The sequence below is a fragment of the Elephantulus edwardii genome, unplaced genomic scaffold, assembly GCF_000299155.1.
Source record: "Elephantulus edwardii isolate Elephantulus edwardi_28Jun2011 unplaced genomic scaffold, EleEdw1.0 scaffold00089, whole genome shotgun sequence".
Lineage (NCBI taxonomy): Eukaryota > Metazoa > Chordata > Mammalia > Macroscelidea > Macroscelididae > Elephantulus > Elephantulus edwardii.
The window spans coordinates 6,885,990-6,913,527 of record NW_006399839.1 but is presented as its reverse complement, the minus strand read 5'-3'; the positions used below and the strand labels follow the sequence as shown (position 1 = coordinate 6,913,527).

At 44.2% G+C, this 27,538-nt stretch overlaps 1 protein-coding gene across 2 annotated transcripts in view; it reads left to right on the top strand.

Annotated features, from left to right (window-relative positions):
- Positions 1 to 27,538, top strand: part of LOC102866348 (protein HIRA-like) — an 87,689-nt gene that overhangs the window by 25,638 nt on the left and 34,513 nt on the right. For both annotated transcript variants that reach the window (XM_006890442.1, XM_006890443.1), the window contains exons 6-15: positions 2,077 to 2,172; positions 3,459 to 3,619; positions 4,931 to 5,098; positions 6,756 to 6,869; positions 11,083 to 11,153; positions 11,912 to 12,017; positions 14,939 to 15,145; positions 16,074 to 16,159; positions 24,501 to 24,698; positions 26,370 to 26,531. In XM_006890442.1, the coding sequence (XP_006890504.1) occupies positions 2,077 to 2,172; positions 3,459 to 3,619; positions 4,931 to 5,098; positions 6,756 to 6,869; positions 11,083 to 11,153; positions 11,912 to 12,017; positions 14,939 to 15,145; positions 16,074 to 16,159; positions 24,501 to 24,698; positions 26,370 to 26,531 (1,369 nt within the window). The remainder of the gene's footprint in view (positions 1 to 2,076; positions 2,173 to 3,458; positions 3,620 to 4,930; positions 5,099 to 6,755; positions 6,870 to 11,082; positions 11,154 to 11,911; positions 12,018 to 14,938; positions 15,146 to 16,073; positions 16,160 to 24,500; positions 24,699 to 26,369; positions 26,532 to 27,538) is intronic.

The following is a 27,538-nucleotide window of genomic DNA, read 5'->3' as shown; positions in this document are numbered from 1 at the left end:
TATCTTCTCCTGGTTGTAGGTTAATTTATTATTTCTTGTGCATGTACCGTCAAATCAGATCTGACTGGTACAGGAGGAAATTGTCCCTCCTTCTCCGATAGAGCATCTGATGAATTCGAACCATGTACCTGTAAAGCACTCTTGTTGCACAGAAACCAGCATGCAGATGTCCAATGAAAAGTTTCTCACCTGACCTTGAGTATAGATTTTGTCTGAAAAGAGCCATATTCTATGTTTTGGGCTGAAAAGGAAGATTGATCTCCTGCCGTCTTATAGTCACATGCCATGTGCTGATTTGGTATCAGGGATACCAGGGTAAATATGATTTAGAATATCTAAGAAAGCCTGTAGTCTGGCCCAGTAGTGCTCATAAGGTGATCTAGGGTTTGGAAGAATGTGCTAAGGAGGTCAAGAAGGCTGCATGTAGGAGGCAAGTGTGCAAGCTCAGCTAATGAAAAGAATTGTGGGTGGAAGGGTCGTCTGGGCAGGCGAGCCCGGCATGAGTGAGAGCTAAGTGAGAGGAGCCTTGATGTGGATAGTGGATTGAAGCATTTCGCCCTTGCTCACTCTTTACACACAAGAAGGGCTGGAAGCTCGCAAAATGCAGCAGGGGAGGTGTGGAGTGACCTGTATGCAGGGTCCTGGAAGACAGATATCTCTGCTAGTGATATTGAAGAGCCAGGGATCCATTAGAAGCTGGGAAGTACAAGAGAACGATCGTTCCAGCCTGGTGAAAAAGGAGTACTTGGCAGTCCCTCATGAATGCTCGAGGCAGCTGAACTAGCCCTGTCACAGTTGGGTTATAGAGGAAGGGACTGATTTGAGAACTACTTAGGCCAGGGCAAGAGGAAGATGGGTGTCTGGATGGTTAACGGTGTCCTCCACTGAGACCAGAAGGGCGACAGGAAGCTGCAGAGAGATTGTTGTTTTGTCGTGGGATGTGCTGAGTTTCAGGATGTAGGGCAGTGTTAAGACTGTTGATGAACCTGAAGATTGGGGAGAAGGCAAAGCAGGACTTAGAAGTTTGGAAAGCATCAGCTGTCATCCATTAGGAGGATATTTTCTGCAGATTCTATGTAGAAGGTTTGTAGGTGAACAAACCTGTCTCTTGGTCACCACTGGTCCCACATTTGCGAAAGGTGAAGTTGTTGATAACAGAAATGTGTAATCTGCTTCTACTATTTCACAACCATGAACAGTGGGAACTGGGCTTCTTCGGAGCTTGACCTGTGTGCTTATGAGCTTGTTTGCACATAGACTGAGGTCTCAGTGGAAACTTTACAAGGACCCCTAACCTGAGACTTGGGCCAAGCTGTAACCCCAGCGTTCTTCTGCACCCCCCTTCCCCCTTCTTTACCAAGCAGGTGGAATTAGCCACGTTCAGCTGGGGTGCTTGTCCACTCAGCTCATGTTCACTGCTCCTAGTGGCAAGAAGAAATAGTGAAGAGGCAGAAATAATAAGAAAACAGTCTGGTTTTGAAAAGCAAATGATGAAGAACATATTTGGTAGTGATTTTTCGCTTTTACTAATAATCAAATTTAAAGGAAAAGTTATAAGAATACATTAGTTAGTCACGAGAAGGGAGCTCTCATGGTGTAGTCAGTGGGGCATCGTGCTGCTAGTCCGATGGCTGTGCCCTGACAGATCAACTCCACCCGTGGCTCCGCGGGAGAAGAATGGACAGTCTCCGCCTGCCGCGTGCAGTTGACTGTGAAGACCCGCTAGAGGGTTGCTTGAGTGAATCTGTCGCAACTCAAGAGCAGTTGTAAGAAATGAATAATTGATTCCGTTTAGATGTTTTAGAGGGAAAAGGGCTTTTCTAGAAGTGTTGAGAAGTGAAACCCAGTTCTTTTTTTTTTAATTTTATTTTATTATTGTTTTTTGTGCATGTACCGTCAAATCAGATCTGACAGGTACAGGAGGAAACTGTCCCTCCTTCTCCAGCACAGCATCTGGTGGATCTGAACTGTGTACCACTGGGATTGCAGTACAGGTTCTTGCCATTAGGCCACCAGAGCTCCCCTGAAACCCAGTTCTTGAATTGCTTCTTAGGAGATGCTTGTCTTCCTTTCCAGATGTGATGGATGTTGCCTGGTCTCCCCATGATGCCTGGCTGGCCTCTTGCAGCGTGGATAACACTGTTGTCATCTGGAATGCTGTCAAGTTCCCAGGTCAGGTGCCTTCCTCCGACTCTTGGGCTGCTCTGTAGCATCGCTGCCTTCCTCATAACCTGATGGCCCCAAGGGTATCCTGGGGCATGAATTTGGGGTCTTACCAGTAACCGTGCTCTTCACTTCTCCCTTTTCAGTTGATTTTATTTAGGATTTAAAAAGAGATTACTATCGAAACAAGATAGTGACTTTAAGTGCTGACTCGGATGTGGTGGCCAGATCATGAGGGTGGTACATGGATGACTTGTGCTTACTGGCACCAGGCATCTCATGAGTGCTCTGTCCTTTGAGCACATGAGTTAGCTCAGTTGCTCTCTCCTCAAACCCTGGAGCAAATAGGGGCTAACACAACCCAGTTTTTAGAACAAATCTAGTTCTTGCTCCTTTTCTGCTGGCAGCATGCTGTAAGGTTTGGGTTTACCCTTTGCTTTCCAGGGGCCCTTTACCCCTCTTTCCTCTTCTTTCTCACTCTAGCCTTTTGTAACTTATAGTTCACTAGCTATGCTTCTGTTTATTTCCTTAATAAACCTTTTTCACTTGTTTTGCTAAATTTAAAAAATAAGAAATCTAGTTTTCCTTAAAATAAGGGTTCATTTTTCTTACTTACTGTGCTTAAAGCCTATCCAAGTCTGCTGCACTTTAATGCTTAGTAAAATACTTCTTAAACTTTTGATATTTGAAATGAGTATCCCTCATGTGTGGGAATTTCTTCGTCTAACACGGACAGGAGGGATTTATAGAGAACGATGTGAAAGGAAGCTCTTTGTAGCTTCAGGATGATGGATCTGCATGAGATGCCTTCTCACACGCCTTTGTCTGCTTTGATAGCTTACACAGACCTCACCAAGCACAAGGGCCCATCCCCAGTGCTGTTGGCTGCACCTGGCAGGGAGCTGCCAGGCAGGTTCACATCAGAAGTGTGAATGTCCCAGCCCAGGAGAGTCCAGGAGGGGAGGCCAGGGCTACTCAGCACCTCACCTCTGGTCCATGCTGAGTGTCCTGCTTTCCTGTCTCTTGAAGGCCCATGATATTAACTGTAACTAGAAGGAGATCTGGTGCCTGCCTTTTGATGCAGTATTTTGTCAGTTGTTTTTGCCCAAGAGCAGTTCAAATTAGAGTTGCTTCAGGGGAGGGAGGGAGAGGCGGAGGGCCATGGCAGGCCTTGAGTCTCCTCCCTTCTTGGCTCTCCAGCCCATGATAGACTGCAGGGCATTTCTTCGGTCTGGAACCATCATTTTCCCCATTATAATGCTTTTTGAAATGTCTTCTTTCCTCTCACCCTACAGAAATTCTAGCTACGCTAAGAGGCCATTCTGGTTTGGTGAAAGGGTTGACATGGGACCCTGTTGGTAAATATATCGCCTCTCAAGCTGATGACCGAAGCCTGAAGGTGTGGCGGACGCTGGACTGGCAGTTAGAGACCAGCATCACCAAGCCTTTTGATGAGGTAACTGGAGACAGCTTGGCCCCAGCAGCATGGCAGATGCTACGGAGAGGTTTGGCAGCTGCCTCAGGTCTTTCTTGATCTTTGTGCCAGAGGAGGAGATGGCAGTGGCCCCGGGTGGGTGAGTGAATGCGCATGACCCCTAGAAGGTCCCCCCACAACAGGGGTCTGAGTGGGCCAGTCAGAGTTTTCCCTGCCTGTAAGAATCAGAAGACTGGAATCTTCTGAGTATCTATTGAGAGTTCCAACTTTGAATTGGGAACATTTGTGCGTTTTAAAAGTTGAAGAAAACCTTAGGGATGTTACTGTATTGTCATGTTGCGTGAGCCACTGCCACAACGTGGATGAAATTTCTTACCTTGTGAATTTGCTATCTCGCCCCTTAGTAGAGAGGCTTGCCATGTATAAGGGGAGATGGAGGAGACATGTGTCGTTTCCTTGCAGCTTGACTCATGGACTTTTGCCCTGTATTCCAGCCCAGTTCTTTCTTGAATAGTATAAGCTGTATGGTTTGCCAAATGTTAGGTGATCAAACTGAACTGCTTTTGTAGTTATTTCAGTGTTTTTCCTTTGAGTTCTGAGATATAGGCTCACAGTTCGAGGACATCATTACATGTTTGTTGTTGTGTACCATCGAGTCAGACGTTCTCATAGCTGACCCACCGGTGGGTTTTAAGAAGCGGGAGATTTTCAGAAGCAGGAGGAGATTTTCCATCCTTCTCCGGTGGAGTAGCTGGCAGGTTCAAACCATATGCCTTTGAGATGACAGCACATATTCTGACCACTAGGCCACCAGAAGTTATTATTATAAACCTGATGTTTATTAGTGCCTGCTATATGCAAGGCAATAACTAGAGCTTATTATTATAAACCAGATGTTTATTAGTGCTCGCTGTATGCAAGGCCATACTGGAAACAGGGAAATAAAAATGGGTGAAGATATTTTCACCCCTTGAAACTTATAATCCAGTTGGAAATACAGACATTCAAGTCACTTTTAAGTGTGGTGACGAGATTGCCCTGAGTATGCAGAATGGCACAGGAAAGTTAGCCAGGTTTGGCAGACACAGAATCAGCAGCAACATCTCTGTGTTTGTGGTCACTGTTCAGCTTTTACAGGGAAGGAGAGGACACTGCAGCCCTCAGACTGGTCAGAGAGCAGTGAAGCGTTTGACATTAGCTGTCAGTGTGTGTACCAGAGGCTCGGTGCTGCTCTGTCTGTACAGCAGAGTTCTGACTTCACTCTTAAGGTCAATGTTTTGGTCACTAGAGGTGACAAGGAGCTCCTTTGACATCACAGAGTGTGTCTTTCAGTGCGGAGGGACGACCCATGTGTTACGACTCAGCTGGTCACCTGATGGGCACTACCTAGTGTCTGCTCACGCCATGAACAACTCTGGCCCCACCGCCCAGATCATTGAGCGAGAAGGCTGGAAGACCAACATGGATTTCGTGGGCCACCGGAAAGCCGTGACTGTCGTGGTGAGTGCCTGGCCTGCAGGAACATCCTGACTAGAAGGGCACGAGGGAGGTGGGTGGCTCTGGAGAAGCACAACAGCGCCACAACCAGGGAATGAGTTGAAGGGCTCCAAGATTCTGCCTATATGGGAGTGTTACTTCATTTTAAAACCTATGTTCAAACTTTGGAAAACAAATTTTACAGAAGATACATATTTGTTTTATTGGGAACCTTGAATGTAAATATCACCAAACTCAGTTTTTGACGGGGAGCATTGAGTCCATTGTTGGTGTTTGTGTGCAGCGGTCCCAATGGGCCACTCTCCAGGCGCAGGTATCATTCTGGTGTCTGTCCAGCTTGTGCTTGGCCTGCACCCACAGCTCTCAGTCATGACTGGAGAGGCCAGGCTGGAGACCACTGGGGTTTTCTCTGTGTATGATTGATTGCTCGCCTACTCCTGATATAGAAGGGACAAGGCTGACAAATGTGAGCTTGGATAACTTCTGAGGCTAGAGATGGCATTTCACACCTCACCTTAAGCTTAAGTTAAAGTGTCACCTAAGACATTTTCCCTGAAGAGTGTTAGGAATATTCTTTCAGAAACAGGATGTCCTCAGAATAGACCACCAAAGCACAATAAGTGGACCAGAAAACTGAGGCTGCTAAAACAGGAGGGTTGTCCAGAGTCTGACATCAGAGTTTTGAGCAAACGTCAAAGTATCTTTGTCATTCCAATGCTTAAATCTATAATAAATATATCACATATTTTGCCTTAAAAGACATACTTTTTCTAGGAATAAAATGTTGGTTTCTGTTTTATGTGTTGGGTCCATTTAAGGTTTACTTGTAGGACCTCTTAGAAATCCCTGGTCCATAGTTAGCACAAGTAGGCCTTGCTCACGCCGTCCTCAGAGTCATGCAAGGCTGCACTGAAAAGGCAGCACCTGCACCCCAGAGCCACTCACACTCTTCTGCATTTCCATCTCTTCTACGTTTTTGCTGGAGGAGTCCTAGTAGCATGGTAGTTAAAATGCTTGGCTTCAGTGAGAGGAGAATATGATGCTCTGTTTCGTTTGTTTATGTTTCTTTACTGGAATACACAGTTTCAATAGTATAACAACCAGGCATTTCTAATGTTATACAAAAAGTAACTCTTTTTAACAATCTCCACTAATTTTATTGTTGATAGATGCTACAATAATGAAGATATTTTTCTTAATGGAATTATTTTTAAAAATTTTGTTGTGGTAGATGCTGTTTCTGTAGTGAAACATTATAGTGTTAGAAACTATGGGAAGTAATTACATAAAATAACAAGGTATATGAATGATTGTATTAAATACAATGTAAATTAAAAATTATATAAAATACAATATATATGAATGAAACACAGTGTATACAAGTTATTATATGAAAACCAATAGAAAATTTAAAAAACCCCATATCAATAGATTTCAGTAAGTCATTAATTATTCTGAGCTATTCTGTATTTAAAAAGAAAAGTACTTCTATGATTGTTGTGGAAATGAAGCATTTGCTGAGTGAGGCTCAGTGAAAATGTCCATGGGAAGCTCCCACCAATGGGGTTTTGGGGCTGATAGGGATATGATCCTTGGATATAGGGTGTACTACAGATTTGATCTTTGATTCTTTTATTAATGTTTTGTTACTTGGCTTTAGAAATTCAACCCCAAAATCTTCAAAAAGAAGCAGAAGAACGGAAGTTCTGCGAAGCCCAGCTGTCCGTACTGCTGCTGTGCTGTGGGCAGCAAGGACCGCTCGCTCTCCGTCTGGGTGAGCCCCCACCATGAGCATTAGCTGTCGGGGTGGGAGGGCAGGGGTTGGAGGCTCCTGGGCTGGTAAAGGCAATACAGCCTGGAAAAGAGGCATACACCTTCTGTCTCTCCCATCTCCATTCCGCCCTGTGCTCTGGAGACAGTCTTTCCTTGGAAGTACAAGTCCTTGCATTACTTCACAAGGAAGTAGTGGAGCCCAGGCCCAGCCAGAAGAGGCTTCCCATCACCCCCAGCCCAGCCCCTAGCTACTGTGTGTCTGAGTTCAGCACCAGCTTTCAGCCAGTACTTGGCATGTTTATGTGCTTTTTTAAAAAATCTGTTTGTATCAATATGTAAACAAACATCCATAAAGTGCACTTTTCTTAGATGGTACAGCACACTGAATTGCTACATTTAGATCCACCAGCATAACCACTACCCCATCAACTCCTTTTTCTCTTCTCTGTCAAGACCCCATTCCCCAGCTGAGGCAGTTACTCTAGCAATTTCTATCAGGATTCATGAGGTTTATTTGACCTTGAGCTTCTAGTATAAATGAAATACATGTATTCTACTGTGTAAATATACCACCAGTTACTTATGTACTTTTCTGTTGATAGACACTTGGGTTGAGCCTGTTTTGAAGAGTCATAACCAAAGCTCATAGGAGCCTTATTGTAGAAATCTTTTAGAGACATGTTTTCATTTCTTTCGAGTACATACCGTAAGTACGGATTGACTTACACATTGCTGCAAATGACGGCAAGTTTGTTTCTAAGCACGTTCATCAGTTTAAAAAGTGTGCGGCAACGTGTTAAGTTAAAAAAAAACACAGTGCCAAGTGTTGGTAAAGATATTGCTAGTTGGAGTTAATATCCTGATGCACATTTAAATTGATACAAACCTTTGAGAAAATTGTTTGGCAATTTCAACTAAAACTAATTATACGACACCAATTCCACTAATAGTTAAGACCAATATGTGCTTTTTCACACAGGTGTGCATGTACGCAATACCAGAATGTTCCTAGTTGTTCACCTGTTTACGTAGTTAACTTGAACCTTCACTAATTTGTCTATTTAATTTATTAGGCAGCACTCTTATGAGAAGGGAGCCCGGGTGATGTTGTGATGTTGGGTTACTGACTAAGCATCCACTAGCTGCTCCAAGGGAAAAAGATAAGACGGTCTCCTCCATAACAGTTTGTGTTCTCCAACCCCAGTGGAGGATTGCTGTGAGTGAGGACCAGCTCGGCAGCTGGGCCTCTCGTGTTCTCCCCTGACGTGGTCACCCCTACGCAAGGACCTGCATCTGCAGCTCAGTGCCCTCCTTAGAGCAGGTTTTCAGCAAATATTGATGATCGTGTTCATAAGTGAAGTCTAAAGGAGAAGAACTGTAATCATTTCTGAGTCAGAGCTCTGTGGTTCCACTACAGACTCCAGAATAAGGGAGCTTCGCTCCCTGGAGAAGTCTGAGGCCAGTTACAACAGCGCTGAGTGCTGAAAATTACTGTCTCGCTGCCGATGAGTGGTGGTCTCGCATCGAAAGGGCCTCAGATGTTTGTGATTACAGACACAGGGAGGAACCCCAGCTTCACGCAGTGTGGAGGGAGGTTACTGTCCTCTGAGGCTTGGGGGTCACAGACTGTTCTCACCAAATAGCTTAGTGGCTGTGTTCTGTAGACGCTTTCTGCCAGTTGATTCAGAGTTTGAGAAATAAAGTTACACGCATTTAAAAAAAAATTTCCAAGAGCAGAGTAGATTTGAAATCATAAATTTGAATCTCACTCTGAGGTTGTCTTTATTGCATTTGTTTGTTGGAAAATCACCTATTGCTGTGTACGTATTAATTTTTCAGGCCCAGTAGCATTTAACACCCATTCTAGAATGGAGACCATTCCAGGGCTGTAATGGGCAATTCAGAACATGTTCAGAAACCAAGAACTCCATTCATGGTGATATGACTAAGTCATTGATGACCATGGTGCTTGTGTTTCTCAGAATGATGAGGTCAGGTGGCTACTTGGTTCTTGAATTTCTGAGCAGTTTATAGATTTGTTGGTGAGAGAGGGATAGGCACAGTGGGACGGGCAGGATGCTTATTATAGAGTCTGGGGAACCCAGACTCCTGCCTTCTCCTCCAGGATATGATTGCTGCAGCTCCAGCTCCTGGGCCTGGCCCTGCCCCTACATAGACAGTTTCAGGCAGCAGCTGAGTGGAGAGATCAGCACCCAGTAGGACCCTTCCCCATTGCTCCCTTGCTCAGGACCAAGTACACTTGGTATACTGCATAGTCGGACGACTTCTATAATTGTAAGAATCAAGAGACCACTACAGCCCAATATTAGTGGCAGGTTGTGTTGTTGTTCGGTGCTGTTGAGTCGCTTGCCACTCATAGTGACCCTATGTACAACAGCCCTAAATCCTGCTGTGTTCCTTGCCAGTCTCAGTGTCTCAAACATACCTATCCACATTACCCCAGTGACGGAATCAATCCATCTCATCAGGGGTCTTCCTCTCCTGGGCCATCCCTCCACCCTTCCAAGCATGACTTCCCTCTCCAAAGACTGGTCCCTCCTTGCAGCATGTCCAGAGTATGTCAGACGAAGCTTTAGAGTTCTTGCCTCCAAGGAGCAGCCTGGCTTCACCCTCTCTAGCACGAACTTGTTTGTTCTCCTAGCAGTCCACAGTATATTCAGTTCTCTTCTCCAGCACCATAGCTCAAAGGCATCAGTTTTCCTTCTGTCATCCTTAGTCATTGTCCGGCTCTCTGAAGCATAACAAATAATGGCAAAGACCATAGCCTGTATTAGGCGCACCTTAGTCTCCAGACTGACATCATTGCTTCTCAGTACTTTGGAGAGGTCTCTGACAGCAAACTTTCCCAACGCAAGTCGTCTTTTAATTTCCTGGCTGCTGGTATCAAGATTGTTGATTGTAGAGCCAAGCAAACTAAAGCTGTGAACAATCGCAATCTCTTTACCATCTATCATGATGCTGTCAATCGGCCCAGTGGTGAGAATCTTTGCTTTCTTGACATTGCACTTCAATCCCTTTAGAAGGCTGCAGTCCTTGACCTTCTGCAGCAAGCGCTTCAGGTCCTCCTCAGTTCAGCAAACAGGGTTGTGTCATCTGCATAATGCTGGTTGTTTATAAGTCTACCTCCAATCCTAATGCCATACTCCTCTTCATAGAGCCCAGCCTCCCAGATAACCTATTCTGCATATAGATTGAAAAGATATGGAGAATAGGACACATCCTTGACGTACACCTTTCCCAATTTTGAACCATGCAGTGTTCCCTTGCTCTGTTCTGACGACTGCCTCCTTGTCCAAGTATAAGTTTTACATAAGCACAATCAAGTATTCTGGGATTCCCATTCCTCTCAAAGTCAGCCACAGTTTATTGTGATCCACACAGTCAAATGCCTTTGCATTTTACTGGCCAAATAGTGGTTATTATATATGGTGTCTGTTATGAAATCCTCAAAAAAAAGGATATTAAATATGCCTTAAGATGGAGAATTGGGCCACAACTGTGTGCCATATTTTAGAGAGTAAAATAAATATGCATATTAGGTATGAAAAAAATAATCCATTGGCATATTACTAACACTTAACATTGAGTTTAGATTTTACACTTGATTTGAGTTTATATACTGCCTGTATATACTTTTGAGAATGAGCAAAGTCAGTTCTATACTGAATCAATATAACTAGTATAGCTGTACTTAGCTAGTCAGTTACACTGAGCCCTGAATCAGTGTGTACAAGAACTCTCCTGGAGAACTCCTGGGTACACATTCCCTGGGTCCAGGGAAGATGTTCTGGGTTCGCTCAGGGTCTTTTTTCTGCCCTGGGAAATACTTTGCTGCCTCATGTTCTGCCCGGGTCTTGCCAGCTCCGTCGATTTACCTGAGTCCCATCTGTGGGCTGTCCTGCTCAGGATGTAGCTCTTCTAGAATTGCCTTCCACTCTGCTTTCTGCAGGGTGTTCATGGTTAAAGCTCTCTCCTCTGTGAGCCCTGAGACAAGGACCACTCTGGTATGCATATTTTGGACAAGCTTTGATTTCCACTCGTTGGAATCTCAGTAGTTGCTATTTGAAAAGCGTTGAAAATGCCTTTTATGTCAGTAGGCACTTTGGCCAAGGCATACGTGACTGGCACCTTTGATGGAACTGAAAAGGAGTTTTCAATCATAACATTAACCTCTGCTGCTTCTTTATTTTCAGCTCACGTGTCTGAAACGACCTTTGGTTGTCATCCATGAACTGTTTGACAAATCTATCATGGATATTTCCTGGTAAGATGGATTCTTGTGCTGCTTAGACTAAAAGAAGGAGAAGCCACATCTTGCAACATGAAGATGTGATGAGAGTCCGCGGCCAGATGTGACAGCTGCGGCAGGCCCCATATCGCTTCAGGAGCAGGCAGTTCTGGACCTGCTCCTGTGTGTCTCTTTGCTATAGCATTCCTTGCTCCTTAGAGGATTTGCCACTAGAAAATGCCTGGGGTTTGAGCAAAGATGAATAATGTGACCCCTACTGGGTTCAACTTCAGTGCTGTTCCCTTCATCTCGTAGCAACCGTTGACAGATTTGAGCTGCTCCACAGGGTTTCCAAAGCTGTCAATCTTGGCCGGAGCAGGCAGCCGTATCTTTCTCCTGTGGGGTAACTGAAGTTGGAATTAACTCAGTGGCAGTGGGTTTCATTAATGGGTTTTTTAATCATTAAATTAACCACATTATCAAGTTGTTGTCACATTATCTTAGGAGACATATATCTTTGCTGTCTCAGTGACTTAGATTTATGTTTTTTTCAAATTAGTTTTGAAATGGTTATAAAAATAAGGTAAATATTCATGTAATTGGTACAAAACATGATGAGGGACACTTTGTGCATATATTTGGAACGAAAGGATTCTCAGCCTTTGAGGTGATTGTCCACCCTAAGCCACAGATCTGCCTAGAGCCCTGCTCCGCTGCCCTCACTTGCCAGTCAGTAAGGCTGGGTGTCCCCCCCCAGCACTTGTTCCCAGGCTGCTGACAGTTGTCTCTTGCAGGACTCTGAATGGGCTGGGCATCCTGGTGTGCTCCATGGACGGCTCTGTGGCATTCCTGGACTTCTCCCAGGATGAGCTTGGAGATCCTCTGAGCGAGGAGGAGAAGGTAGGAGAGCAACCCGTCACCAGCTGCTTGTCCTGGGCTCTGTGGCCCCGCAGGAGTATAGAAGTGGTCCCAGTGCTCGTGACTCACCCTGTAGACTCTACTTGGAGGATGCAGGGACTCACTGCTTTCTAAAGTACTATTGGGTGTGCTTTTTTTATAGACTGCAGTCTTGAGCTCCTTTCTAAAATCGATTACAGTTGACCCTTAGTCAAGAGTTAGAGGTGATGACACACACCCCTGTTGTTGTTGTTATGTGCCGTAGAGTCGCCAGTGACTCATAGTGACCCTATCTATGTACAACCGCTCTAAACCCTGGTCTATTCTGTGCTAATCTCACTGTCTCTGACACATCGACCTCCATTACCCATTACTCCAAGACGCCATTCTACCTTGTCATTGGCACACTGTTGTTACCATGTCCCATCAAGTTGGAACCAATTCATAGCTCACCCTCCAATGGGTTTTCAGAGGCAGTAAACTGCATTAGAGGAGATTGCCCATCTTTGTCCTGTGAAGCAGCTGGTGGATTCGAAGCATGTGCCTTTGGAGGGGTGCTTTAATGGCACAGTCCATAGCAAGTTATGCTATTTCTCTGGAGGTTGGAACCCACTCCATGGGAGAGAGATGGGCAGTCACCTCACGTTATGATTTCCATCCTTAGAGATGCAACAGAGGGTTTCTTCTCATTTGAGTCAAAATGGAAGCCTGTGGAATAGCCTATTTCATTTACCCTTTCCCCAAGTGACAAGCAGTTCTGTGGTTGAGAAAGACTAGAAAAACACTAGAATTTGACCAAATCACATTCTGCCTAGAGATTCAGGAGGTGCATTTGGAAGAGGGGAGCAGGAGCCAGAGTGGCAAGGGAGGGCAGCTTCTGGCCCCATGTAGGCGCTCCACACAGGTCCTACAGGACCAAGCCCCAAGGCAAGGACCACCTTCTCCACCCAACATCCTCCATGAACCACAGTCAGTGCTCCCGGGCAGAATATCACGTTACTCTTGTTGTTATTATGCTGTGAAGTCAAGCACAATGCGGAGTGACCCTGTAAACAACAGATCTGAACCCTGTCCTATCCCATGCCATCCTCATCACCTTTAACACTTGAAGCCATTGCTGCTGTTGCCGTGTCAGTCCAGCTCATTAAGAGTCTTCCTCTGTTTCACTGACCCACCACCTTTCCAAGGATGATGTCCCTTTCTAAGGATTAACCTCTTCCAGCAACATGCCCAAAGTATATGAGATGAATCTTTGCCTCATCACTGCGTTACTCATTTGCATGCCCCTGGTGAGTCTCTACGAGTCTCATTACTGTGGTTTATTGAGGTTGCTGTCTCTACCCTCATAGATTTCCTATGTAGCTTGTTATGGCCCAAGACTAACAAGGCTTGGGAAGGTGAGAGGGAGGAGACTCAGCTGAGACCAATATTTTGTGGTCTGCAGCATGTAGACTTTTAGAGACAACTCTTCGCAACGCCATGGGGACCTGACACTATGTGGGGCTGATGTTTGAAGACTAGAGTAGTGAAAACCAACCCTTAGTTTCAATATAGGTTTTCCAAAGAAAACTGCTTGGAATGATTTAAGAACCTCACATTAGTATCTTAGGGTGCGTTCTCTAGAGAAGTAAAAACCAATTACGCTTATATGTGTACACACACAGGAGAGAGAGACAGACAGAAAAAAATCAGAGGAGATTGCCCATCTTTGTTCTGTGGAGCAGCTGGTGGATTCGAACTACATGCCTTTGGAGGGGTGCTTTAATGGCACCTCATTTCAAGGAAAAGGCTCACATGCCTGTAGGGGCTAACAGGTCCCAAGTCTGTAGATCAGACTTCGAGGGAGGCAGCTAGAGAGGCTAAGACTCCACGTCATTGGCAAGCAGAGTCTCCCACTGCTGGAACCCAAACATTGGCAAGAACAGCTGGCCCTTGACTTGAGTCAAGAGATCATAAGCCCAGTAACCAGGTGTGGATTGGACAAAAGGCTCTCTATCATTTTGTCAGGGAACTCTGGTGCCCTGGTGGTAAGGAGTTGCGCAGCCACACTTAAAAGGTTCAAAACTGCCAGCTGCTCTGTGGAAGAAGGATGGGCAGTCTCCATGTGATTTACAGCCTCTGAAATGACACATGACACCCACCAAGGTCATTTTACCAGTTCCAAACATGGATCCCCTGCTGGCCACACCCATAAGAGGTTCCCCCGTAATCAGATAGGACTAATCAGATGATATCTTTATAGAACTGATTCAAACCTTCCCTCATTAACATCCCACATTTCTGAATCCCTAACATTTCTGAATCCCACAGCTGAAGGCAATGGGGACATTAGGCCACAAGATAGCTTACCCCTGGGTGTGGCACAACTCAAGCCACATGCTGTCCTGAAAGGTTAGAATTTATAACACAGTATTCACTCACCAGGGTGGCTTCCTCGAGGCAAGGATTCTGAGGTTCCATTTAACATACTTTGGACATGTTGTAAGGAGGGACAGGTCCTTGTAGAAGGGCATCATGCTTGGGAGGGTGGGGGGACAGCGCCGGAGGGGAAGGCCCTATACAGTCCACCAACAGAGCTCCCTAACACGCAGTAGAGAGGAATTATACTGAGAGTCATGGTCATGTTGACATGCAGTGTTAGCTGTCATCGTTAGGGACCTGAGCACCCCAATTTCATTTCAGCAGAGGCTTGCTTTCATTTCTTCTGTTTCACACCCTGTGGTAGGTTTTTCCTTTGTCAGTCATTTCCCTCACTTTCATCTCCACTTGTAGAAACACAGTGTAACCATCTAAGGGAGGATCCAACTGGTGCTGAGTTACTCATCAGGAAGGTAGAGGCGGTGGGCTTCTAACCAGAGGGCCCAGGCTAGCAGAGCAGCACACTGGGCCTCTCACCTACCTTGCTGTGTCTCTCTGCTTTCCAGAGCCGCATCCACCAGTCCACCTATGGCAAGAGCTTGGCCATCATGACCGAGGCTCAGCTCTCCACAGCTGTCATCGAGAATCCCGAGATGCTCAAGTACCAGCGGAGACAGCAGCAGCACCTGGATCAAAAGAGTGTCTCAGCCAGAGAAACAGGCTCAACCACTTCTGTTGCAGTTAATGGGGAGAGTCTGGAAGACATCAGAAAGGTGAGGGTTTGGCCTGGTGGCACTGGATGTAGACCGCTGCCCAGGCGTAGGAAAAGGAAGGGACTGGTCAAGGGTACAGGTAGGCAGTGTGTGACACAGGCAATCAGGACAGCATGTGGCTTGAGTTGTGAGGTGTTTCTGTGTTGCACTTGATGGAAGATCCAGGGGTAAGCTATCTTGTGGCCTAATGTCCCCATTGCCTTCAGCTGTGGGATTCAGTAATCCGGCTGGAAATGCCTTTTTCAAAGCTTCCAAATCCAAGAGTGTCCGGAGGAGGCCATTTCCTCTAGAAGCTTCTGAACCGAATCTCCTGGGCTTTGTAAGAAATTCTAGATGCTACGAAGAGTGGGCTCAGGTCTTCCAACTCTGTTAGACGCTGGGCTTCTCTGGAAACCCATGTTTCCCTAGGGAACTCGAGGGGATGGTTGGTGTGTTGTTATCGTCTGGGGAGCTGCAGTCTCTCCAGGAGCTTTTTTAGGTTGATAAACCTCTCCTGAGTGATTCAGACATAATGTGTAATTAAGAACTGTTGTTTCTAAGTCTTAGTGGAGGAAAGGACCCTATGGGTAAAGGAAATTTAAAAATCACTAGTTTGGAGATAAAAGTGCTGCTTTTTGTTTCTGGTGTGTCCACGGAACTCTGTGGCTGTTGGGCAGAAGTGGCCAGCCTGGTTTGGGTTTTCTGCCCTGGGGACCTGGCCAGCCTAGAGGTACTGGTGATGAAGAAGGAGTACTTGAGCCATTTAAGGGCAAACTTCACAGGAAGTTGAGCACAGGCCCTGCTTTTTAAAAGTACTTATTCTTTGATTGGATGGCTTAGTTTAGTTGTCCCAGGAAGGGAAATGAGGATACATTTCCTTAGAGGTCTTTGATTTGTAGCTAGAGTTGACAGAAACCTTCCATTTATTTGTGTCACTCTGTCTTGCCAGAACCTTTTAAAGAAACAAGTTGAGACTCGGACGGCAGATGGTCGGAGAAGAATCACACCTCTCTGCATAGCACAGCTGGACACTGGGTATTTATGCACTTAACAAACTTTCTCTGGCCTTGTCGGGGGAGGTTTTCCTGTCACCTTATGCCATTTAGCACCTTCAGATTCATTTTCTTCACGTGTTCTTGGGCCCTTCTGATCCATAAAACATGAAAGTGAAATCCCACCAGCCTCAAAGACACAGGCTCCTCAGCCTTTATACATGTTGAACTCCTGCTTAAGGATCTATGGAGGAAATCTAAGGCCAAGATGAAAAGAGCAGTGCAGCATGGCCCCAGTCATTGTCATTTAGGCTCCCACAGTGCTCAATTCTATCATGAGAGCACTGGGAGACACTCTAGGCAAAAGTGATCAAGCTCTTTTTTTTTTTTCTTTTCTAATTTTGTGACATCTTCCTGATTAAAAAGGTAATAAATTAATACACCTTGTTGAAAATTTGGAAAATAGTAGAAGCTCAAAGAGGAACATACATATTACCAGTTTTTCTAATATGTTGTTGCTTTTAGGTGATGTCGAGTATGACTCATAGCGACCCTGTGAGCAGAAATCTTAACCCTGTTCTATCCTGTGCCATCCTCACACTTCCTGAGGCACAAGAGCCTGTGTGGTAGACACCATGTCAATCATTATTAATTGTTACCTCCAGTCCTTTTCCCCACTATAAACATTTTTCTGTGGATAGGTCTCAGTGTGAAACAGCTAAACCTGCTTTATTCTAGCTTGATTTTCTTAACCTTTTGCCCATTTTATTAAGCAGTTCTTTAAAGCAAGGGCTTTCTTATAGATCCCCATCCTATAAGTACACCATGATTTATTCAGCAGCCCCTGAACTGTGTGGGCTTACACTTTGTGTCCAGGTTTCATATTATAAAAGACTATTCAAGCACACTTTTCACTGTTCCTCGGGTTACCTCCGTGAAGTGTAGAACATGTTTTCTGCAAGAAGCAGTTGTCGCATTTCATTTACTGTTGTCTTAACCCCTGTAGTAAGGCTTTTGTATCATTGTCTCCAAAATGAGGTATGTTAATTAAAAGTAAGACAGGCATCACATAAAAGAACTAGATCCCCACTATCAGGACCATTCAGCAGTCTCATCATTCAGCTAACTTGGCTTGTGACATTCAGTGTGCTTTGCACAGTTTTTTGTACTGTGGCTTTTCCTACCATGAGTTTTTATGAATCTTTTTAAAATTCAGTGAGTCCTCCAGTCATATTCTGTGTCTGTTACCTCTCCTTATTTTGTGTGGACACTGAAGCCTTCGAAGGTCTAGCTCCAGATTATAGCTCCCCTTGACTGAGTGGCACTAGAATCTGGCCTTCTGTCTCCTTTTGAGAACAGTGATTTCCCTTTGTTCAAGCCTTTTCCCCTTTAGTATCCTCAAGGGTAATTCCATCTGCCTGCCTCTTCTTAAGGCCAAATGAGACCAACTAGGTAAATGTGCTTTGAGTATTGCTTTTCCTGAAGGCATGAGGGTCTTAGAAGTGTTTTCTGCATTTTTCCAACCTTCACTTTATGAAGAGGCAGGGAAGTAAGGGGGCTTCTAATTTGGCTTTTGAGCCAACTTTAGGCCAGAAGTGTAAATCCCTTTTATGTGACAGGCTGTGTTGCCCTTCGTACTGCCTTGGTAAAAACAAGTAGCAACAGAATAGATAAATTGTTAGTTGAGCCAACAAAGAAAAGTAAAAGCATTAATATTCCAGTAGAAGTAACTAGGACTAACCAGAAGTGACCAGATAAAAGATAAACCAAAAAGATAGAAACTTCTTAACTGGAATTTGTGCAAATACATTTGAAAATGGATGATTTTTTTAAGACTATAAAGTCACCAAAATAGAAGGACGATCTGTACAGAATATTCTAGAAGGAATAGAGGGAGGGCGTGTTTAAAAGGTAGTAACTCCACCAAGGCCACTAGGGCCAGAAGCCTTCATCGGGGTGTTGTAACAAAGTTTGTTGGGGTTTTTTAAATTTTATTATTTTTTGTGTGTATATCATCAAATAGAATCTGACTGGTACCAAAGGAGATTGCCCCTCCTTTTCCAGCAGAGCATCTGGTGTATTCGAGCCTCGTACTTCTGGGATTGCAGTGTAGCTTCTTGCCATTAGGCCACCAGAACTCCCAAGTTGCAACAAACTTTTCAAGAACAGATCATACTAGTGCTATCTAAAATGTTCTAATATATGAAAAAGAGGGAAAACTAGACATTCTCTAAGAAATGAACATAATATTTATATAAGAGCCTGGTAACGACTAAACACACAATAAATTTACAATCAGTCTCAGTTCTGAAGTCAGGGTAAAAATCTCAAGTAAATAGTAGAAAATAGCCTTATAGCACAGTAACACATTAGTGCTGTTAAAAGACCAAGGGCCACATGGAGACGGCCATGTCTGACCTTTACCAACTTCACAAAGGGGAACTGCCCCCATCAACAGCATTAACAACACAAAACCAAGTCCCATGATGTCAGACATGTCCCTCATGCTCCCTTACCTTTTTCTACTCATCTCAACACTAATCTTACTGCTTAAGTGGCTCTAAAATTTTCCATGTGATTGCTCACAAATCACACATAGCCATATTGAGGAAATCAAAAGGTCATATAATTCAGGCTCAATAGAACATAACAACAGAATATAGTCCAGATAGCTTCCAAAATGTCCTTGCAAGCACCTCAGCCTAGAGCCTCCCAACTTTAGGCCAGTGTTACAAAGTTCTGCCAAATTTAGCTCTCTCCACTCTGCCCAACTCCCCCCTTGTCCAGCAAACTTGGGCTCTTAGCTTAGCTCTGGTTCTGTCTGTGAGGAGTAGCAGTCAGCTCCATCTCGTGCTTGTCGCTGGTCCTCTGCTTCAGATACTATGGCTGTGGCTCTGGTCCTGAAGGACGAGTTGCATTCTCTTGCTTGCTCCTCCTTGCTGGCAGTAAGGTGTCTTCTAATTTGGCTCATGAGTCTGCTCTACTTAATGTGGATTAGTGAGACTGGCCAATCCCCCTACAAATAGGCTAACACGCCCTATTTGCATATTCCCGCCTATCCAAATACCAGAGTCAAGCAATGCCTAGTAAAGCCACTTTGAATAAACCCTTAAATCTCCACAGTGTAATAGTAATAGTGAAGGATTCTATGAGCAAATTTTTGAATGACATAGAAGGTGTCAAAAAAAGATGGAGGAAGTACAGTCACTTTATCAGAAAGAATATACCAATGTTCAGCCACTTGAGGAGGTGGCATATGATCAAGTCAGGACTATTTCGTGACAGTAAGGAGATTCTAAGTGTGTGTGGGGGGGCAATTTTAATCTAGATACGTCTTGGAAAAATTGCAGCCAGAGTGCTCCGTGGTTGCAAGGATGGCAAAGCTTTGTCACATACTTTGAGCATGTTGCTAGGGAGAGGCTGTTCTTGGAAAGGGATATCATGCTTGGAAAGGTCTGCAAAGGAGAGGAAGACCCTCAGCGAGGTGAATTGCACAGTGACTGCAGCAGTGGGCTCAGATATGTCAGAGATGTTGAGGATGGCGCAGAGTAGGGTTCAGATCTCTTGTACGTTGGGTTACTATGAGTCATACTCAACAGCACTTAACAACATACATTAATAGATCAAAGGAGAGAAAGTTTTAAATCATTTTCTTAAAGGCTCAAAATCATCTTAATAGAATCCAGCAAACACCATTTTTATTTAAAACTCAGTTATCTGATAAGAGTCCCATGACACTCTTCTTTCAGATCAAACTCAGGAATTTAAGGTCTGTACTTGTGACTCACTTTTTCTTAAAGCTTCTAACTCATACAGTTAATCAAGAGAAAGAATAAAGGTATAAAAAATGTATAAATCTAGGAAAACTGGAAGTTGTCAGAAATGACATAGAATACTTGACAATTGATGTTCTCCGAATTAGAAGAAATGGGCTGGTTTAATCTATCTTGACAGTTATATGATCCGCTATTCCCAGAATGACATGGTGGAGAAGAATAGCATCACATTGACTGCCAGAAAGAACATTTCAAGATCTCTTCTGATACACAGTACTATCAGTGCTAGGACAATATCCATATGTCTACAAGGAAGACCAGTTAATGGGACTTATTGTTCATTTGTATGCACCCTCCATTAAAGAAAAGAGGAAGAAATTGGAAGATTTTTACCAACTAAGCATGCAATTGAGAGTCACTGATAATTACTGTTCCTTAAAATGCAAAAGATGGAAGCAAAGAATAATAATTAATTAGTAATTGTAAATATGACCCTAGATACAAGAATACAGGGAGCTCCAGTGACTTAATAGTGAGAAATGATGCTGCTAATCTAACGGTGTCTTGTTTGAATCCACTAATTGCTCTTAAGGAGAAAGATGAGTGGTCTCCTTCCATGTGATCTACCTCCGAAAACCTACTGGGGAGTCAGCTCTGAGTCAGTTCTGACTCAACGGTTGTTATTGTTTGTTGTTATTATGTGCCATCGAGTCGCCTGCAATTTATGGTAACCCAATGCGTAATGGCTCTGAATTCTGCCCTATCCTGAGCCAATCTCATTGTCTCTGACACACCTACCCCGTTACCCTAGTTACTGTGTCAGTCCATGTCATCCAAGGTCTTCCTCTCCGCTGCTCTCCCTCCATCCTTCCAAGGTGGATGGATCCAAGGACTTCACCAAGGACTCAACCCTCCTGGACACATGCCCAAAGTATGTGAAATGGAACTTCACTTTGTCTCCAAGGGGCAGCTTAGTTTCACTCTTTCCAAAACAGACTTGTTTGTTCTCTTGGTGGTCCATGGTATGTTCAAGACTTCTCCAGCACAACAGCTCAAAGACAGCAATTCTGCTTCAGTCATACTTCATCATTGTCCAGCTCTATGATCTATAGCAAGTAATTGTGTCCTGAATTAGACACACTTTAGTCTCTAGACTGACATCATTGCTCTTTAGGATTTTGGAGAGGTCCCTGACAGATTTCCCTAATCCAATTCTTCTTTTGATTTCCTCACTGCTGCTGCCAAGAGTGTTGATTATGTAGCTAAGCAAGCTGAAATTGTTAACAACCTCAATCTTTTCTGCATCTGTTGTGGTGCCACCAATTGGCCCAGTAGTTGAGAATCTTTGTCTTTTTTATGTTGAACTTCAGTCCATATAGAAGACTACAGTCCTTGACCTCTGCAGCGAACAATTCCTCAGTTTTGGCAAGCAAGGTTGTATCATAAGTAAGATGAAACTATTGACAGTTGCACTCTTTTCTCCATCTGTCATGTTGCCTGTCAGTCTAGTGCCCTTTAGGGTGAATATCAAAGAATACTTCTTTTTACATAGTTTACTTCAGCATAAAGAAAACAGAAATTCTCACAGCCAATCTAGTAAGCAACACCTTAATAAATGGGAAGAATTGACGCTATTAGGAATTTTGTTTTACTTAGAACCACAATTAGTACCATGGAAATAATAGTTAAAAAAAATGATGTATCGTTTTGGATGGGTGGGCTCAGAAGAGCTCTTTAAAGTGTTAAGACATGAAGATGTCACCTTGAGGGCTAAGTTGTACCTGATGCAAGCTCCAGTAGTAAAAACTAAAATAAAATATTCTGAACTACCAGAAGACCTAACAAATCTTAGAAGAATTCCAGCTGGAATTCTCCTTAGAAGTGAGGATGAAAAAAACATAGTCTTATGTTCTTTGGACATTTGGGAAGGACTACTGTTGAGACAAGAATGTAAAAGCTTGATAAATGAGAGGGTCACCGTAACAGAATCAGATATGCCCAACTAGGTGGGTTGACACAGTTTCTGCCACAAGGAGGTCACACATAGCAACTGTGATGTGGATGACACACAACCAGGCATATGGACATAGGGTAATGAGTCAGAACTACTCTGGGACGCTTACCAGGAACAGTGCTTTTACCCATGCAGTTAACCAAGCGAAAGAAGAAACATAAAAACTAGAAAGTAGGAGGTAACATCATCTTTCAAAGATCGTATCCTCTATAAGAATATCCATTAATAGCACTTCCTAGACACCATACGATGATAAGACGATGGAACCAACCAACATAATGAGATCAGATGTTCATCAGAGGAGAAAAAGGAATAAATCACACTCAGAAATGGATACTTTTAATGTGACAAAAGCAAGAAAAAAGTTAAACCCTTCGTGAGAGACTTGGAACAGAAAGAAATAACTAAAATTTCATCATCATTTATTAGGTAGGATGGTTCCGTGCCATAAAGAAGCCAAGTCCCCCTTCATCTAACATGAACCAGTACAAAGAAGCACAGAAGTTTTCAGAATAAGATGAGCTGATTCTAAAGTTCATGTGGAAAAAGAAATAATCAGAAATAGCTCAGATATTTCTGGGAAAGATTTGTAAGGGGGAAAATACCCTTTAAGTGTTTCAAACTTAAAACGTTGAAGTACTGACAAAAAGGCAGAGCAACGAAATAACAACGTTTCTGCAAATACCTACAGGAATTTGAACGGTAACATTTGACATCAGTCTTGAACCTTAATGATTTAGTAAATGAAACCAGGACTGGTTTGATAGTTGGGACTGAATAGTTTGATGATTCAGTAAAGGAAATCATTTGCTGGTTCTGTAGTTGGCACTTACTCGTACCTGTAGCCAGTGAGTTGAGTCCAGCTCAGAGTCATCCCATGTGTGTCAGAGAACCGTGCTCCTCACGGTTTTCCGTGAGTGAGCTTTCAGACATAAAGCACCATTTGCTTCCATGATGCCTCAAGATAGACTTGAACCTTTTCATTTAATAGCCAAGTTCATTAACTGCCACCCTGCTTTATAACTTACCAGCTGTTCTTTTTAAAAATTAGGAGATTTTGTGGAAGAATATGGTTTCAAACTTGGATGAAAAATCTTTTCTACAAATGATAGAAAATTCAGACTACTTAGAAATAACATATGTTGGCAAGGAAAAATACACCAGAGACTTAGAATACTCAGTGACTTGGGAAATGGACTTCTTGCTAATTGTTGTTGTGTTCCATTGGATTGGAACTGACCCATAGCTGACCCTCCAGCAGGTTTTCAGAGGCAGTAAGTCTCATGGGAGGAGATTGTGGGTCTTTCTCACGTGGAGCAGCTGGTGGATTCGAACCACATGGCTTTGGGAATTGCAGACAGCTTTTCACCAGTAGGGGAATAGTTGTCTTAATGACGAAAGAGGTACTGCACATTACTCAACAAGAAAGACCCATATCCAATAGAACAGTAGGTAAAGGATAGGGATACTTCACCAGATAGAGGGAAAGAAAATATTTTTTGTGATAAAATTGTGGCCTAGTGGTAGGACACTGCACTGCGATCCCAAAGGCATGCAGCTTTAATGTACCAGGTGCTTCATGGGAGAAGGATGGACATTGTCCTTCCGAATAAAAACCTACTGGAAGGTCAGGTCTGAGTCAGTTCTGACTCAACAACACACAGCACCAACATATAATGAAAGGGTCAGTTTTACAACCAAATAGTTGCAAGTTGGAACCATAATAAGATACCATATTTCACTTGTCAGATTAGTTGACAAATAGCAGGAAATTTGATAAAACTTGGTGAGGGTTTTGGGAAAGTAGGCACCCTCAGACCTGGCTTGTAAATAGGTTAAACTTCTAAGGCTACTTGAAAAATATTTTTCAAAAATCATGAATAAGCATTTCATCTGCTTTATTTCCACTTCAGGGAATTTATCCTGCACACTGTGAATTGACGAGAGTAATCATAGTTATCAAATGTCAGCCATGTTCATGTTCTGAGTCTGTGCTGCTTAGCCCTCAAGGTGATAATAGTGCACGTGGGAATGTGAGGCAACGGATAGGCAAGTGGTAGAGGAATCAGACCTGATGGGTCCTCCCCAAGGCCTCGGTTTTCACACTGTTACAGGAAGTTGGGAGACAGCCACGTCATTCCTCGGTACAGACAGGAATGGTAAACCGTGGTACACCCATACTGTGGGTATGCCATGGAACCATGAACAACGGGGGTCTCACACTGTACTCCGTTCCATTCAGGACATATTTCCGTCAGAATCTAATTGATGGCACTCAGCAGCAGAGACCTGTTTGCACATTTTAACACTTGAATTCAGACGGCATCTTACAATGAATGGCACCTGAAGTAATAGTTACTGTCTTTGTAGCGGAATGTGAACTATTACCCCATCTTACATCTCATCTTGTCTGAGATTCAGTTAAATGTAGTAGAACACGTGGTTTTCATTTTTCTCTACTTCTTTGTGATTTTCCTGATTTTCTGCCATGTACCTATTTCTTTTGTACTTTAAAGAAGGGCAGTGTTGGTTAAAATGCATAACTGCATGTTATGCCTTGTTTTTGAGGCTGACTCTCCTTTTCTTGGTGACAGGGACTTCTCCACAGCATTCTTTAACAGCATCCCACTCTCTGGATCTCTGGCGGGCACTATGCTCTCCTCCAATAACAGTCCGCAGCTACTGCCTCTGGATTCCAGTACCCCCAACTCCTTCGGAACCTCAAAGCCTTCCACAGAGCATGTTTCGGCAGCCGGCTCCAAGCCTGCGGGCGAGTCTGTCAATAAAGACAGGTCAGTGCGTGGGAGAAGTTTGGGTCTGGTCCTAGTTCCATGCACAGAGAGTTTAATCCTACTTACACTTTGTACTTTTCAAGAGTTGTATTCATTCAAAGAGCCAGTGTCTTTACTGACTGTTACCTGGAAACCAAATTAAAAGTCAGAAAGAGCTAGGTGAACATGAGTAAGAGATTCCTCATCAGGTGTTTGCCCAGTGTTTGCTCTGGGTGATGCACTGAGCTCTGGCCAGGGTGATTTATTGGTGCTTGTCACCAGCTGATATATAGGCAAGTAGGAGTAGAGGCAGCCCAGGGTTGTGGAAATAGCTGGGAAGAGGTAGCTGACCATCTTAGGAAGGCTTCTCACGGGGATGTCCTGCCCAATGGTGATACAAGGAAATCAGAGGGTGGGAATACAGAAAGGGAGTAGGGACAGCAGCTGGAGCAGAGCCCCTAAGTAACAAGAAAAGGGGAAGATTAGTCTTCTGGGCTGAACCAAGACCTCTGTTCTTTCTCCTCTAGACACAAAGAGCCTTTGCGACTTGAATTTTAGTAAGCAAACAGTGGTACTCAGATCTTGCCATCACCCTACACCCAACACAAAGTATCACAGCAAGTGTTCATTGATGAGGAATCTTGTGGCCTCTTGATTCGGGGGTCTGATTTTATGGCTGGGGAGGCTTACATCAAGGGTCCAGCTCTAAGGAAAGCATGAGGACAGACTAGAAGAGGGAGGGACAAGGCTGGGAAGCAAATCATTGGGAAGGGAGGACAGACGTAGGCTTGGTGTGGGTCCTAGAAAGGCAGACAGTCCAAACCTGGAAAATGTCTTATTGACTTATCCTCACATAACTTGTTAGTCACAGAGGCCTTTTCAGTGTCAGCCACGCAGGTGGCTGATGGAGGTGGACGCACAGCATGCTGGGCTCTGTGTGGGGCAGACTCGGGCATGGAGAGAAAGACGAGCTGCTGCCTGGGAGTTCTGTGTTGTCGCAGTGAAAGATGGGAGGGGTTGTCTGGGCAGCAGGAACTTGATTGAGAGTGAAGGCTGAGGGGAAGCAATGCCTTCAAGACCCACAGTAGGATTTTCTTGGTAGACTCAGTGTGGAAGCAAGCCATAATGGTTTGGGTGGATATGTGGTATTCAGTTCATAAAGATGGGCCATATGGTTAAAGAGAAGACTTTGAGGGTTACTTGCAGGACCACATGCCGCCCCACCAGCTTGTAAACAATGCATAGGGACAAACATGAATGCATTGCATGTGACCACCAAGTGGCCAAGCTGCCAGACCCTGAACACAGGAAAATGGTAAAGTCAAGAATGGTAGATTGGTTTGTGCTTCAGCTCTGGTGGCCTAGTGGCAAGAAGCTGCACTGCAATCCCAAAAGCACATGGTTTGAGACCACCCGCTGCTCTGCAGGAAGAGGATGGACACTCTCCTTCTGTGCAATTAACTGCCTCTAAAATCCCACTGGAGGGTCAGCGGTGGGTCGGTTCTACTTACTGGTACACAACAAAAAAGAGGGAAAAAAAATATGAATGGTAGATTATGCCTAGAAACTTTTTGTTTTAAGTTTGACCTCCCTACTCCTTCTCCATGCCTCCAAGTTATGCCAAATCAGACTCTTCCCCTCCTTGATGATGCCTGCTTCATGTGCTCTCTCCTCTTGCCCCCATCTCTCCAGTGTGACTGCTACCTCTGCTCCCGCTGCAACGTCTCCCTCTGTGCTAACCACCCCGTCCAAGATTGAACCCATGAAAGCATTTGACTCCCGATTCACAGAGCGATCCAAAGCCACATCAGGTGCTCCTGTCTTGACCAGTGTGACACCACCAGCTATTGAAAGGTAAGTGGGATCACAGATCACAGAAGGTACAAATGTGGAATCAGCATTGCAGGTCTGCTGCCCCCCCGCCCCCAAGGGAAGCCCGCTTCTGTCATTCCAGGCATGAGGGCTCCTATTGAGCCACAGTTGGGGGCTGTGTAAAGAAGGAGGAGTCACGGGGAGGGCACAGGGCTGTCGTGCACAGAGGAATTTGATGCTTTAAACAGAACCCAGGGTTTACCAAGCAGAGCAAGAGAATGCTTGGAGAGATCTGTGGTGCTGGTAATGTGCTGTGGAAATAGTGGGCTGCTCAGGATCTAGGTAGATGTGATAAAAGTGCCATAGCGGGAGGCCTTTGTGAAGTCTGATGGGTTTCTGAGTTGCCAGCTCTCCATCCAGCCTCTGTGCCTGCTGAGGTAGACACTAGCCAGGCCCTGTGGGACATGGTTCTTTTTTTTTCTTCAGGTTTCAGGAGATCTTCCTTCTGAGGTGACTAGAATGATTGTATTTAGTCTCTCCCATCAGAAAGTGTCCTCCAGGCACCCAGCTTTTCTACCTCCAGCTAGGTTTTAACCTGTCAGGCCTCCAGAGGGGCTCACCTTGTGTCTAAGGAGTTAGGAGCTAGGTCAAGAAAGAAGCGGATCTGGCTGCCTTCCCCTAGGATCCTGGCTGGCATCCTAAGTGCTGCCCTCTTGTGGTTGCAGGGTGACTAGGACCCACTTCTATGGATTTCTCTCCTGTTAAGTCTGGAGAAGCAATTGTGTGTCTGTTCTTGTCTTCTTTGCTCTGTTCCATTGATCTATTTATCTCTTTTTCCTCTCAACACTACATTGTCAGTCATAACATAACAAATCATAACCAACTATGGCTAACACTAAGAAAAATGGGAATTCCAAAACGTAATTGTATTCACGTGAAACATGTACCTAGATCAAGAAGTTGATGATATCCCAATATTTCTCAATGCATTTGTTTGTTAATGGGTATTTGGACTGTTTCATTTTATCCTTATTTCATTAGTATTTGTT